The sequence below is a fragment of the Hakea prostrata genome, chromosome 2 (assembly GCF_041222555.1).
Source record: "Hakea prostrata isolate BN-2017 chromosome 2, UWA_Hpros_2, whole genome shotgun sequence".
Lineage (NCBI taxonomy): Eukaryota > Viridiplantae > Streptophyta > Magnoliopsida > Proteales > Proteaceae > Hakea > Hakea prostrata.
Window position 1 is genome coordinate 64300275 of NC_142601.1, and position 15197 is coordinate 64315471.

General features: G+C 37.7%; 1 protein-coding gene across 9 annotated transcripts in view; it reads left to right on the plus strand.

The window, feature by feature from the left end:
* The window catches only part of LOC149025689 (vacuolar sorting protein 18-like), a 79321-nt gene that overhangs the window by 21203 nt on the left and 42921 nt on the right, over positions 1–15197 (plus strand). For all 9 annotated transcript variants that reach the window (XM_089145888.1, XM_089145882.1, XM_089145887.1 and 6 more), the window contains 5 exons: positions 326–433; positions 1904–2046; positions 6984–7062; positions 12187–12249; positions 12423–12553. In XM_089145888.1, the coding sequence (XP_089002014.1) occupies positions 326–433; positions 1904–2046; positions 6984–7062; positions 12187–12249; positions 12423–12553 (524 nt within the window). The remainder of the gene's footprint in view (positions 1–325; positions 434–1903; positions 2047–6983; positions 7063–12186; positions 12250–12422; positions 12554–15197) is intronic.

Here is a 15197-nt window from a genome sequence, read left to right on the forward strand (position 1 = left end):
CTCGGTCTATGTTTTTTGCTAATGAAAACACAGCCATGTTCTATTTATTATAATAAGAGAGTAATTACTAGTTGACTTCAGTATCATACAGAATTGCATGTATAACCAAAATGATCTGGGCTCACATTAACACTACTAAGCTTTGCACCATACTTCACTATATATGCTTTACAACCAGTAAAAGTTTATCCAAAGTCCAAACTACATAAAGTTCACTTACTTGAAGCAGCTTGATTTAAATTTTGTTTGGGTAGATAGGATATCTCTGACTTTGTGAAATATAATGACAAAATCTTGATTGCAGCTCTCTTTTCTTTTCCTGCAGGATGCTTTGAGAACTTTCTTACTGAGGAAGCTTGATAATCTTGCAAAGGATGATAAATGCCAAATAACAATGATTTCCACTTGGGCTACTGAGTTGTACTTGGACAAGGTTCTGTTTGTTTATCTATTCATGATGCTTTGAGTGTAGTAAGTTGGATATTGTGTGCCCTAGGTCCCTAACAAAACCCCTAACACAATTTTTTCTTTTCTTTCTTTACCATTCTTCTTGCTTTAAAATGTTAATGAACTAAACTATTCATGAACCCTAGAAGTTGTTTATATTGTCAAGGGTGCTCTGATCAATTTTGCATCTTGTGCTTCTTAACAGCCCAACACTCTACACCATACGATTAGAATGATGTAGGGTGCAGAGTGCTAGGCTTTAAGAAGCATCATATAGATAAACTCAATGTGACTGAAATGAAGATGCTAAGATAGTTGAGTGGAAAAACTTGGAAGGATAAGGAATGATCATATTAGAGCTGATCCAGGAGTAACTTCGATAAGTGATAAGCTGTGAGAAATTCATTTGAGGTGGTACGGTCACGTTCAACGGAATTCTGTACATGCCTCTGTATGGAGAAGTGATTTAATCCAAATTGAAGGAATTAGAAGAGCAAGGGGTAGATGTAAGATGACCTTAAGATAAGTGCTGAGAAAGGATATACAGAGCTGATTGGAAGGCAAAATCCATGTAACCGACCCCATTTAGTCGGGACTAGGTTTGTTGTTGTTGGGGGTGAATGCTTCCATGAAAGAGCTGAAGCTTGAGTTTTGATAATGCTTGCAGTCTATGGATGAAAAATAGATAAGCTTGGTGACATATTGATAGAGGCCACAATAGTGGTATGCAGTTTCACATATTATTCGCCTAGACATGTGCAACTTATGTATCATCTTGACAGGGGTTGGAATCTGTATTTGGTATGAAGCATTGAATATATATATTTTTTGGTGGGTTTTTTTTTTTGTTTGGGGGGGGGGTGGTTGAGGATAGTCTTTCATGTGCTCTCAACTCCTCCACATTCTTGTTCTATTGCTGACCCATGACTCCGTATCTGAATCACATAATTCATCAGGCTTCCATAAGTGTTGTTCTGATTTTTCTAATCTTTACATTAGATACAGAAGAAGTCTTCTGAAATTTATCCACCCTCTTATCTCTTCTCTCATATTGACAATACGTGTGGTTCATTACTTCATTGGTCTCAAACAAGGTTGTCAAGGCATTGCCTTGGTTTTCATTGTCCTTTTTTGCATCGCCTTGCCTTGTCGCCTCGACAACTTTGGTCTCAAATAAGTAGAGTAACACTGGGATTGAGAAAAATTAGTTTCTCAATCCATCTTCCTCTATCCAAAAACTGAAATTTTATTCTCAGGCTTACACCTCAATTAAATAGAAGAAGCAATTTGACTGAATGTAACAATGATGGCAACTAACGCATGTGAAGTCTTCAATTCTTTCCCTCTAAGTGGTGATTTCTATTACCAGGATTGTCATTTAGTAAATGAGGTGTTCTGATTTCTGTCAAGTGTCAATTCTGAAATTGTTTCCGAACTACGTGTTCTGATTTTCTAGATCAACCGACTGCTTTTGGAGGATGACACAGCTTCACGGAATCAGAATCCAGAGTACCAGTCTGTGATTATGGAATTCCGTGCTTTCCTGAGTGACTGCAAGGATGTACTTGATGATGCAACAACAATGAGATTATTAGAGAGGTGAACTTCTATGCTTCGTGCTATCACTATATGTAGCCTTACCATTTTCACTCAGATTTGTTTACTGTGCATTTTTTCATTCTTTTCAATACCCAAAACAATCATAGTTCTTTTCATGTGTTCTTGATTGCATGTTGGATATTGTAATTTTTTTCAGTTTTATAGCAAAGTTCGTTCCATGTGGAGCAACAGTGTTTGTGTGTATGAAGTATTGGAATTATTTAATGTATGATGCATATCAGTATGATAGTTTTCCCCCCTCTATTGATAGTAGGTTTTATGATGGGATCAGACTGGATTTAAATGTCTCCCAATGAGACATACAGATACATGATGGATTAGACAGATTGGGGAATGTGAGAAGCTGGCCAGGCTATGATTTAACATTGTCTGCACTTGTTGAGCTTGGCTTATTTATGCAAGGAATGTTTTGGGGGCATCTAAAAGAAAGGTCTTGTGAGAAGTTGTGGAACACTCTGCCACTATTTTTTTTTGGGGTAAATAAGTAACATATAAACAACCCAAAAATGAAAGAACCAGGGGTGGGGGTAGCAAGCTTGAAAGAGCTTATCTAGGAAGAATTGCAATGCCAGGGCCCAGGTAAATACAATACATCTTGTTCTTGGGGAATCTGATGTAACCCGCCCCTAGGCAGCCCCAAATGAGCCTAGAAGGAGCCCAAGCCCATCTAGAATAGGGCCCAAACCAGGGCGACCGAATCTGACCAAGGGGAAAGTGTTCATTTTCACCCCTTGGATTGAGTCTATGTCAGTAGGGTTGAGTTCAGAATAATTTCTGATTTCTAATTCTGTTTTATTTATTAATTTGGAGTTGTAGATGTTGAGTTATGTTGTGAATTGGGTATTAGTTGGAGTTGTTACTTGTTAGTAGGTGAAGATATGGTTCCTGAATCTTAGGAGTTTTATCTTAAAAGGAGTTCTATTTAAGTGGGTAACTGGATCCCAATTTAGTAAGGATTCATTAGTTGAGCCTGGGAAGGTCAGTGGAGGCTATTAGTAGCCATGTTATTCATGTAATTTTTCATTCTTGATTATTGAATGAAATTTGAGTTTGAGAAATTGAATTGAGAAGTCGTGGGATCTTGAGGGACATCCTACGGCTGGGTTTGTGTGGCCGTGTGGGTTACTCTTCAACCTTCAAAGCTTCATTCACTGATTCAAGCATTCAACACAGAATTTCTGCAAGTCTTCAATCATAAGTTAGAAACCCCATCCCCAAACCGTAATCCTCTCTCTGTGTCCGCAGCCTTCAGAGGCCCATCCCCTCACTTTCAGACCTTAGGAGCAGCTGGAACCCAATTGCAAATACTTCCCTTGCCTTCCCCTTTAGTTACGGCCCAAACCTTGGCCACCCTAAGCTGCTGTGGCCCTCCTCCTTCATCCCTGCCTCCCTGTGATACAGCAGCTTATCCCACCCTGCAGGGCTCAAACTCCAGCCCCTTTCCTCCCTCCTTTCATTCCCTTTAGTCGCCCTTAACCCTAGACTGAATTCCTAATTCCAATTTCCCAAAGCAGCCCTGTTTCTGGAGTTAGAAAATTTCTGCACTTAATCTTCTTCAAGTAAAGTTGCAGAATTTTTTTGAATTTTTGAAGAACCCTAAAATCTTCATACCCCAGCCCCCTCACCTCTGGACAACATCTGAATTACTAATTTAGCATTAACAGTTGTTTGGATTCAGAAGACCAGCAACCCTAGGCCCATCCTAAACCTTAACCAGAACCCTAGTTTACCCTAAAAACCCTAAATCAGTGCTGGTTTATTAACTAGAAGATCCTGAAATCTAACCCTAATCCCTGGGTAAGTACAGCAGGCCCTGTTCCCCTCCCCCCACCTCCTCTCTCTACTGCAACCATCCCCCACTTCCCAAACCCATCGCACAACCCCCTGCCCCCTCCTGGTGCTTGTGCAAACCTAGAAATGCCTCCCCCTTGCAGTCACACCCTTGACAGCACCCTCCCCAACCCCGACAGCCCCTAAAGCCCCTCCCTACCCCCTGCGACACTCCCCAGCCCCTACCCCATCTCTCGCTTACCCTGTGGCTTCCCCATTCTCTCCCTTCTCTCCATTGCACCCCTCCCACCCCCTTTTCTTACTTGCGGCGGATCTGAGACAAGAAAGAAAAATAAAGAAAGGAAAAAAGAAAGAAAAGAGAAGGAACGGAATATAATAGAAAGAAAGACGAAAAAGATTCAGTGATTGCCTAAGATCCATCCAAAAACCCACCAATTTTGAGCCAAGCCTTTTCCCATATTCCAAAAATCTTGCCCACGATCCATCCAAGGGGAACAGAAAAGAAAGAAAGACGAAAAAGATTCAATGATTGCCCAAGATCCATCCAAGAATCCACGGTCCATCAATTTTGAAACAAAAAGAAAAATAAAGAATAGAAAAAAGAAGGAAAAGAGAAGGAACCGAATTGAAAAGAAAGAAAGACAAAAAAGACTCAATGATTGCCCGAGATCCATTCAAGAATCCACCAGTTTTGATCCAAGGCTTTTTCCAATTCCCATACTCCTAAAACCTTTCATTTCAGCTCTATGGTAATTTTGGGAATCTCAAACCAGCACATAGAGATTTTGTTAAAACCCAAACTACCCATAGGATCCCAACTTTATCTCCTTGTCCATCCCTACAATTGCCATCTAGACTGTATCCGAACAACCCATATCAATCCTAAGAGCTTCCCACGATTTTCTTAGAAACCAATAGACATGCCATAATATTTTTGAACTATTGCTGGAAGATTTAGGCAAGCCCTCAATTTAGGGAAATCATCCTATGAACCCTAACCCTAACCCTAAAATTGGGTTTCTATCAGCAGGTGCTCGAGTGAAGGGTCTCTAAGGGAAGTCAAACTAAGATTCTTCTATGGCTGTGAATTCAGCCTACCTACAGTTCTGTCCATCACCATTTCAACTCACCACAGGGCTTTTCTTCCAAGTATTTGGCAAGCCAGCGATCCCCTTCACCGTTCCATCCATTTCTTTTCTGTTCTGTTTCCCAACCCCATTCGAACCCAATTCCAGCCCTTCCTCCATCCGCAGCCTAACCCCTTGAAGTATTTGATCCCTGAAACTCAAGACCTCCAGTCCAAAATAATGGGACTTAACCCAGCAGCCATCCATCAACTATGCCCCAGGTCTAGTTAACTTATTCTAGGTTCTAAACCTGCCTTCAATCCCTGTTTTGACCCAAACAGAAACCCAAAACATATCTGGCTGCAATTCTCTAGAAACCCTGGCCATTCTTAACGGCTTATTCATCTAAGATCTTGGAAACTGGCCCTCATTCAACTGAGGCTACATCAGATAATGTCCGTTTTTTGACATGCAAGATACAATGAACCTAGACATCTTTTACATGAACAATATTTACCACAAGTATATCGACACATTTCCTGATGATTACCAAATGCGTCCGTATTGTATTTTGCATCTCTTTGTTCTCTTATAATCACCACTTTGATATTAACCCAATACTGATTACTTACAATGAATCATCAATCATGACATTGTTGAGTTCTGTTCATAGTATCCATTATTGCTGACCAAGTATTTCCCATTGCCTTGTACAGAGGTATTCATTGAATTAATTTATTCATAAGTTTTCTCATTATTTGAAGGGAGAAGAGCACTGCACCGGCAGTGCCCCTATCCCCATTCACATGGAGCATTGAAATGACCATCTTGCCCTCCCCTTAGGTGCCTGTGTGCACCCTGTCATTGCTCATGGGCCATGCAACGTGGCTGCAAACCTCATCTTTTATTTAAGGTAGTATCAAGGAAACTTTTTTGGTCAAAACCAGGATTTTGACCCAAGAAAAGGCCAAAATTTTTAGGTTTCGACCGAAATTTTGGTCGAAACATATGATTTTTTTTTTAAATTTTGACCTTAGGTTTTGGGCCTTATATGACGTCCATTTTATCTGATTTCTTGCCTCTTTCCTATTTAAAGCATAATAAACACAATGGAACTAGCATTTTGCCAAAAAAAAAAAAAAAAAACCAGTAAAAATTTATCATTCAAGTATACTAACAAATGACTGGTTTTGACAAGTACAAACTTTAATGTATACAGGCATAGAATCATTAGCATACATGAATTGTTTGATAGAATGTTTACATATACAACTAGTCAACAAAATAAAATGACCAACTAGATCAAGTGATGGTGTCTCACATATATTAAGTTGAAGCCCATATATCATATATACATAAACTAAAAATACATAATTTAGAAAGTAATTATTAAAATAAGAAAATGAAAAAATGGTAGTAAATAAAAAAAAAAAAGTTTAACAAAACAAAATCATAGATCATAGTCCTAGGCTAAACATATATTAAATTTCAAGGCAATATAAGATCATTTAAGGCATGAACAAAACAAAAAAAAAAGGGGAAGTTTGGAATATTTGGATATGGCTTATGCTTCACATCCTATTGCTGCCAGAGTTTCCTTTATTGCTGTTGTGGCTTAGGAGGGGTTTGGAGGCAAAAGTTGAGCAAAAGAGGTGCTTGAAGGCAAAGGAGTCGTGGAAATTAGGTGAAAATGGGACATAAATCATCAAAACCTAAGGAAAAAAGTTGGAATGTTGAAAACTTGAAATGGTCGAAATTTCTATCGAAACCTACGAAATGGTCAAAATCTCCAAACTTTCGGTCGAAACCTGTAACTTTTCTAAAATAATTGGAATTTCATTTCGGTTTTAAAAAATGCAGGCATTTTGGTTGAAATTTCAACAATTTGAGCCGAAATTTCTTCTATGGGTAGTGTCTCCAATTTTTGGCATTCATGGAACAACACAAGTCATAACAGTGATGACTCGTTTTATACTTATAAGTTGATTAATTTTCCTGCCAGAATTTTTTTTACTGGTTAGTGCAATATATTCATGACTCATCTTCTGTTGACTGCAGCTATGGTAGAGTGGATGAGCTGGTTTATTTTGCTAGTCTAAAGGAGCATTATGAGATAGTTGTTCATTATTACATTCAGGTAAAAAAATAAATTTTTCTTGCAAATTTTGCAATTAATTGTAAGGGATAACTTTCATTGAGCTTTTTATTCCTTTTGTGTTCATGTTGTTGTAAGAGACTGAAAATAAAGGTAAAAGTCCCATAAGCCTAGACATGGAACATGGTTAATGGCAGTGTGGCTACTTAAAATGTTTAGCTTTAGTAGAACTTAAAGTTGAAGAATTTACTTAACCCCCTACAAATCCTAATCAGGTGCTGATGGAGATGAGATTCATGAGAATCTTTGTTAATTTCATGCATGTTGCTTGTGCGAGCTGCAATTCCATTTTCATTTGCAATATCATTGAGAATCTGAGATATATGATGTGGGTGACTGTTTGGCTACACAAGGGGTGGTTGGTCCTAGGGTTTGTGCTGGGAGTCGATTAACTTTGTGGACTGTAGCCTCTGTTCAGGAATCTCTTCACGCTAGTATGATCTTAGGTTAGCTCTATAAGCTTGTATGAGTGAACTACCAACCTATGCAGGAAGTATTGTGGTTGAGTATGGTTTGATGGACCAAAGCAGGTACTTTGTTGTCGTGGGTTTTGTGACTTAATGGTCTGGCATTCTCAACATTTAAAATAACTTAGTGATATCAAACTATAAACTGTAATACGTTCATGTGCCTAAGACTTGATTGATCAAATGACTCTTTTTGTTCCTTCTCTTATTGTTTTTTCTCCCATCTACAATAGTTAAGCATGGTTCTAGGTCTTAAGAGATCTTGGCTAAGATCTCAACTTCATGAGACCTTGAGTTGAGATATGGTGCACAATAATAAAAAAGGGAAATCTTGACTGAGATCTTGGTGTGGGTCCTTTTATCCTTGGACCTGCCCTAGCAGCTACAACAATCATCATCCTTGATAATATGGACCCTGGGCTACATTAGGTGCAATGTGGTTGTTGTAGAACATGAACTTGCTTATTGCCCTCGTTACTTGACCTTTCCTACTACTACCAAACATTTGAGGATGGTTGGTTGGTAGTAGTCTTGTTCCGTAAAGATGATTGGGTCTTGCTAAAGTATAGGATCTAGGAATGACACTCTCCTGTATGTTGGATCCTACCCATATCTAGTCTTTGTCCTCCTATCACCTCCCTTTTGAAATGTAGATGGAGTAGCTGAGCTAAAGGCACCTGCTCCTTTAGCCTATTCATATTGCCTCACATTCTCAAAATGCAAGGAGAACCTACTTGCCATAAAGGCAGTCCTCATCCACATCCACAATATAGCCTCCTCAAACTCTGTCGGATGCCTTTCCTTCTCTGTCCTCTTCGGTCTCCCTCCTCCCAAGCTAGCAGCAATTGCTTGTTGCACTTCATATGGTCCTTTAGACACTTGGCCACCTCCTTGTATCCCTTTCATACAATACTTACACTTTTGACTTCGTTTTGTCGGAAGTTAAGACCTCACCATGTTACCAAGCAATGTCAGATGCACTAGTGCCACTCTAGCTCCACGTTCAGCCATTTAAACGGATACATAAGAAACATACATACATACATGTCTTCAAATACAACTATGTATTCAAAAACATAAACAAAACTATATACAACTATTCACATACAATACTTTATTCAAGTATAACCTATTAGACTAGTACATTAACATATTCAACAACTAAAAACATTAAAGTAATGGAATTATATTTTTAGGTTGATTAAAATCATATAAAATTATTTATTTATAAAAGAAACACATATTTGTTATAAAAGACAAACATAGTAGGCTATTTTAACATGATTTTATTTTAAAAAAACACAACATAACTTAAGAATCATTTGAAAACACATAATTTTTCATAATTAATTTTTTTGTAATGAATTTATTAAATCTGAAAATTAATAACATATAAAACATTCAGGGAAAAGAAAAAGATTTGGCTCCATGGGCTTGTAGCCTTCCAATGGAGTCTGATATATACTCAAGGAAGGAAAAATCAGCGATAAATTGCCGAAAATATTGTCATTTATCACCAGAAGGTAGATATATCGCCGATACCTTTAAAATATTGCGATAAATTCTGAAAATATCGAAAGTTTTTTAGAATCCAAATGTTGAAAATATCGCGATACCTCATCAATGTGGCTCTCTGCTCTCTCTCTCTCTGCATCGTCTTCTATGATCTATCTCTCTCCTGCTCTAAGCTCTCTACACCCTTTTATCTCTCTGACTCTCTCCTGCTCTCTGCATCCTCTCTTTCTCTCTCCCCCCAACCCACCCTCTTATCTCTCTGACTCTCTCCCTCTATTTGCGATCTCTTTTCTCTCTCTCTGCACTCTCTTATCTCTCTTGCGCTCTTTGCATCCTCTTCTCTCTCTCTCTCTCTCTCTCTCTCTCTCTCTCTCGCTCTTCCTGCTTCTCAAACTTACATGGTCACACTTGCAAAAGCAACTCCAGTGAAAGCATTAGCGGAAGCCGCAAAACCCCATTTAGTTGGTGGCAAACTATTGCCGACATATCAGGGTTTTGCCCGTTTTGCCAGAGTGTGAAACCTCTGGTGTCAGTGATATTTCTTACCTTGCATATACAACAATTAATTTCAAAACTCAAGTATTTTTCATGATATTTAATTATAACTTCTCACAAAATATATTTTTTATTACCAAAATTAAAAAACAAATTAATAATAGAAAAACAATTTTGGTTCTATAAAAGTTTAGATCTAGTAAAGATGTTTCAGTTACTTTTAATCCACACCCAGGTACTTGATGTAGAATTTATTTGAAAAAAAAATGAATTTGTTGAAGAAAACTCACCTTGCGTCAAGAATGGCTTCAAAATCATTTGATTCTTGTTGATTACTTGTTGTAGATGAGCTAGATGGATTGTTGATGCAATGTAGGAAAAGATCCAGGGCAGTTTTTGGATTAAAAACCTGGACTTGAGGAGGCCATGCCTTTAAGTTGGATCATTCACAATACATGAGAGAGGGCGAGTTTAATTGATTTAGGATCAAGAGATGCATTCGGAATAGGAACAGGTTAGTGATATTGACTAACCTATGTATGTTATAAGTGGGTGGTTCCACTTTGTAAATAGGTAGCATTCACTTGTTAATATAAAATCTATCTTATTCATTCACTTGTGCAATTTATGGAAGTGCATGATATATTGCTTTGTGAATAGAATAGAAGTGCATGAGATCGAGTAACAGCTTAAGAACTCGATTGAAATGCTAATAGTATTCTTGGAGTGTTAAATTAGGAATTTGAAATGATGCTTATGCTTGCTAAATTCATAATTATCATATTTTCTTATTTAAATGATGGGATGGCTAAATTGGAAAGAATCAATGTTTATAAATGTTGACACTGAGAGGAACTATCACATGCCCTAGTTGGATGTCTGTAATGTGGGCCCCACCAAGCCTGTGAAAATTGGGGTTGTGACAGAGGATTTTTTGGGAAAAAAAATCTTGACTTGAGGAGACCATGCATTTAAGTTGGAACCCAACCCTAGATACTAGTCAAAATGAGTCATTGAGATTTAGGCCAAGATTTCCTATTTTTTCGAACCTACTCTTGACTTGAGGTCTCACCAAACTGAGATCTCGTGAGACCTCGAACCATAACATAGTTATCGACCAATTTTTGATCAATCAAGGTTCGAAATCTCGGTTGATACTGTTGAAACCTGCGAAATTCTAGTCGAAACCTGGAAATTGTCCCTGGTAGTTTCGACAGCAAAGTTTTAGGGCTTTTTAGGTGTAATTTCGGTTTGATTTCTTAGATACTACCTATTAAAACATAAAGAACACAATGCTGTCGGTATTTTGCTAAGAAAAACTAATGAAAAGTTATTATTCAAGAGTTAGTATGCAGGAGAGGTCCCGAGAAGAACAAACTTTGTAAAATTGAGCAAATTGTATTGCTTACATTAAATGTTTGGTACAAAATTACATATACAAAAGAATACAATAGCCAAAAAGAATCTCCCTAGCTTCTGGTCCAACTTGAGTGCCTGCCTGCCTGGGTGGATCCATCCCCTAAGGCACATAGTACTTTGTAGTCTGAATACTGGACAAAAGCAGGCCATATCAGTCTACGCCTAAAATTGTCCATGTAGTCTGTTAATGCCCTTTTATAGGTGGCCTCATCATCATAAAGTAGACATAGAGCCTACGGAATGTATCGTTAGGTCATGGACTGGAACTTGATGATGACGACTGAACTGGCATAACTAGGTGTGATGGAAGGAAAAGGAGTGACTGAAATCGGGTGAAAAAGGTCTTGAAAGCAACAAAATTCACAAAAAAAGGGCCTGGGGGGTTGAAATTCCACTGGTGGTACCGCTCGAGTTATGCAAAATCTCCCAAAACTCGATCGAGATATGGTACTTTTATTATTGGAATGGGCTTGTTTAGGTCGAAATCAAGTTTTCAACTGAGACGAGTCATAACTTAGCACTTTTCTCTCCATTTAAGTTTTGTCTCAGTTTTGGAAGAAGGAAAAAAAACTGTGATTTTGGTCATCTCTGTCGAAATTTGTTCACTGGGCTCAATACTATGCTTCTTTTAAACCTGAAATTGGAGATCATGAGTGAGATACAAAATTGAGAGCAACTGAAGGTCCTGGAAAGTTATGGTTCTCCTTGTTATGAGTCAGAGGAGGTCATCTAACATTAAAACAACCCCGATCATCATCATTTCAGCGAGTTCGGGGATTTATGCTGCTCAAAAACAGAATTGGGTGAAAAAAAGTGTTATGGTTGCATGCCTTTTAATCTTCTGGGTTGGAGGGGAGTGGATGAATATGCATCACTGTATTAGGTAGGACTTAAATCCTTGTAGCAAGCTGATTTATGCTTATGTGTTGCATAATAAGGTGTTTTAGCTGTATTTTATATGCGTGAAAAGCACATCCATTCGTTTCTTGGATATGTTACAATTAAGTCTCTGAAATTGATTAATTAGTTATGTTGAAGTTCGCCTGTAAGTGTCTGAGAGATGAGGTGAATAATGCAGCAAAAACATATTTATAGTGTTACATGTGAGTTTGGTGATAAATACTGATGTTAGTCTTTCAAAATTAGCAAAGAGTCTCAAATTTGCAGTTAACTGTTTTGACTTTTCTCTGTGCCTCTGGGATTATTTTAGCAAGGGGAAGCAAAAAAGGCTCTGGAAGTGCTTCAAAAGCCTGGAGTTCCCATAGATCTGCAGGTACTACGACACTATTTTGTATACTGAATGAGTTGGATATTAAATTTTTTTCTTTCTATTGTTTCAAATATTTTGATTTGACAGTACTTCTCGCTAGGCTGGTATGGGTATGCAATCTAATCTTCTCATATTTTTCTTTTATACTTAAAAAGGAAAGTGCTGTGTATGTGCAGTACAAGTTTGCTCCAGATCTTATCATGCTTGATGCATATGAGACTGTTGAGTCATGGATGGTCACGAACAACCTAAATCCGCGAAAGCTGATTCCTGCAATGATGCGTTATTCAAGTGAACCTCATGCAAAGTAATTAACACCTAATTGGATTCTTTTATTAATAATGAGTTCCTATTCAGCTGGAATCGTAGTATCTTTTTGTGATTGACTTTTTTTGTTATGTTCTTTAGTAAACTGCTGCTTTTAAATTGGTAAGTAGTTAAGCAACACTTAGTGGATCCTGCATATTGAATTCTATTAGAAAAGAATGTTTGTTTAAGCTCTGGGGGCAATTGAACTTCGAAATGGTCTTTCTTGCTGATTCTACAATTGCAAACATCCTCCAGTTGTTGATGTTTGCGTTATGCAGGGTGGTTTAAAGCTTACAAATGCAGGAGAGCCAAACAGACATTCAAGGCATTAGAGGCAAAAGGGCTTTAAAAGACTCTTTTAATCAGTTTCTCCAAAAGGCCTTAGTAGGTTGTTTAAGAGGAATGGTGGTAGTGTAGTTCTAGTTTTTAGGTCAAATTAGGGTTAGGGTATGGTAGGATGTTGAGGTTTGATGGTAAGGTTATGCTATACTGATGTAAGGGAGTGTCAGGTTTGAATTGCAGCAATTCAGGGTTAAGTTTATGGATTTTTGAGAAGGAGATGGACTCATGTTTCTAATGGTCAGTGTTGAGAATTGCAGCAGCCTTGGTGTACAAGTTGCACAAGTTTTTACTTTGGAGAAGCTGTCTTGGTGCACAAATTTTGAAAAATCTGGATTTCTATTTTAGTTATCTTCTATTTTGGTTACGTTCTAATTTCTTATTGCTTGGTTGACAAGATATCTCACTAGGATAGTTTCATTTTTAGTAGATTTGGTAGATTCTATGTAATATGTAATTTTCCTCTTTGCTGTAACTCAGTTTAGGAAACTTTCCTAAACTAAGACTTGATTTTACATTATAAATAAAGTACGAGGGGAGAGCCAAACATACATGCAAGCTCTCTCCCTTCTTCATCTCTTCTTCTTCAGTCTTCTTCTATTCGTCTTTTTCTTTCTGAATTTCCTTTCTGTCCCGAGGCATATTACAAGTGCTGAAATTCTAACATGGTATGAGAGCGGGTTGAGTCAGCCTAGGGACTGCTTTCTCTCTCTCAATATTCTTTGTTTTTTTTCTTTCTTTCTACCTAGTGTGCAACCACCACTTGCTACATTAATGAAATATTAGATCCTTCTTCACAATTCATGAAGTGATCTTAGTACCTGATATAACCACTACTACGAATCCAGAATAGCAAGCTGTTGTTGGTTCTTTCTTTTCTTTTTGTCTTTCTCTTGTGCTGTCTTATGTATGAATATTCTTTAAAATTCCATTAGTTTTGGATCTGAAGTTGTAATGAAATCTCTGGTATTGTGTTGTTAACCTTAACCAAATTTTGGATTCTATATTTTACACTTTTGTTGCCTCTTTATGGTAATGTTAGGGTCATTTTTTTACTGGCGTTGTTATGACAACTATTCTGCCCACTTCTTTTCCGTTGCTTTGGTGCAAAACGGACCTGGTCTGCTGGGTTTGATTTATTGTTGCCCTTTTCGGCTTATTTGGTGAATAATAACTTGCTCTGCTGGTGTGATTTACTATGCTGCTGATTTACATTATTAGGTTTTCAAGTATACCTTAACGGCTACCGACGCTACTGCAGTCCTATTTATCAAAATCAACTACAGTTATGCCTACCGATGCTGCTGACTTACATTATTGGATGTCATTATTTGTCCACGTGTAATGCTATATGTGAGGGGGAGAATGGAGCCTTTTGTCTATCTACTTAGATGATAGTAACCAATACTACCTTTATCTACCTACTTGGTTCGTAGTAACCTATATCATTTTACCTGCTACTTGGTCTATGGTAACCTATACTTCCTTAATCTACCTACTTGGTTTGTAGTAACCTATGTCATTTTACCTACTACTTAGTCTGTGGTAACCTATACTTCCTTAATCTACCAACTTGGTCCGTTGTATCCCATACTACGTTACCTACTTGGTCCACAGTAACCTATATTGCCTTTTACCTACCCATACCTTTGTTGTTTGTTACTTTGCCTTCTTGCAAAAGGTTATGTGTGGACTTTGGAGCTACAATTTTTATCTGTTAGTGTGGAGATCCCCCCACTACTAACGTTATTTGGATAGTGCCTTTGATGCTGCAATACTTATGGATTTTGTTCGTCTTCAATATCGCCGATTGCTTTCATTATTGGATGGTTCATTCGATATGAAGAAATAAAGGTTTTTTTTCTTTTCTTTTTCAAATTGATGTTGATTATCTCATGGGTGAAGTTTTCTTAGTGTTTATCGGCATCTGCTATTGCTACACGGTTCAAGACTGGTGTTGCATTTCAAGTTTATTCTTAGTGTTCAAGATGGAATTTCTTTGTGTATACTCCAACTTGAGGGCGAGTGTTGAGAATTGTAGCCTTGGTGCACAATCCGCACAAGTCTCTATTTTGGAGAAGCAGTCTTGGTGCCTAAGTTTTGAAAAATGAGGGTTTTTGTTTTGGTGACTATCTATTTTAATTACTTTCTATTTTGGTTACTTTCTAATTTTCTTATTGCTTGGTTGACAAGAAATCTCCCGAAGGTAGTTTTCTTTTTAATAGATGCGGGACATTCTATGCAATATGTAATTTTCCTTTTTGCTGTTACTCAGTTTATGAAACTTTCCTAAACTAAGACTT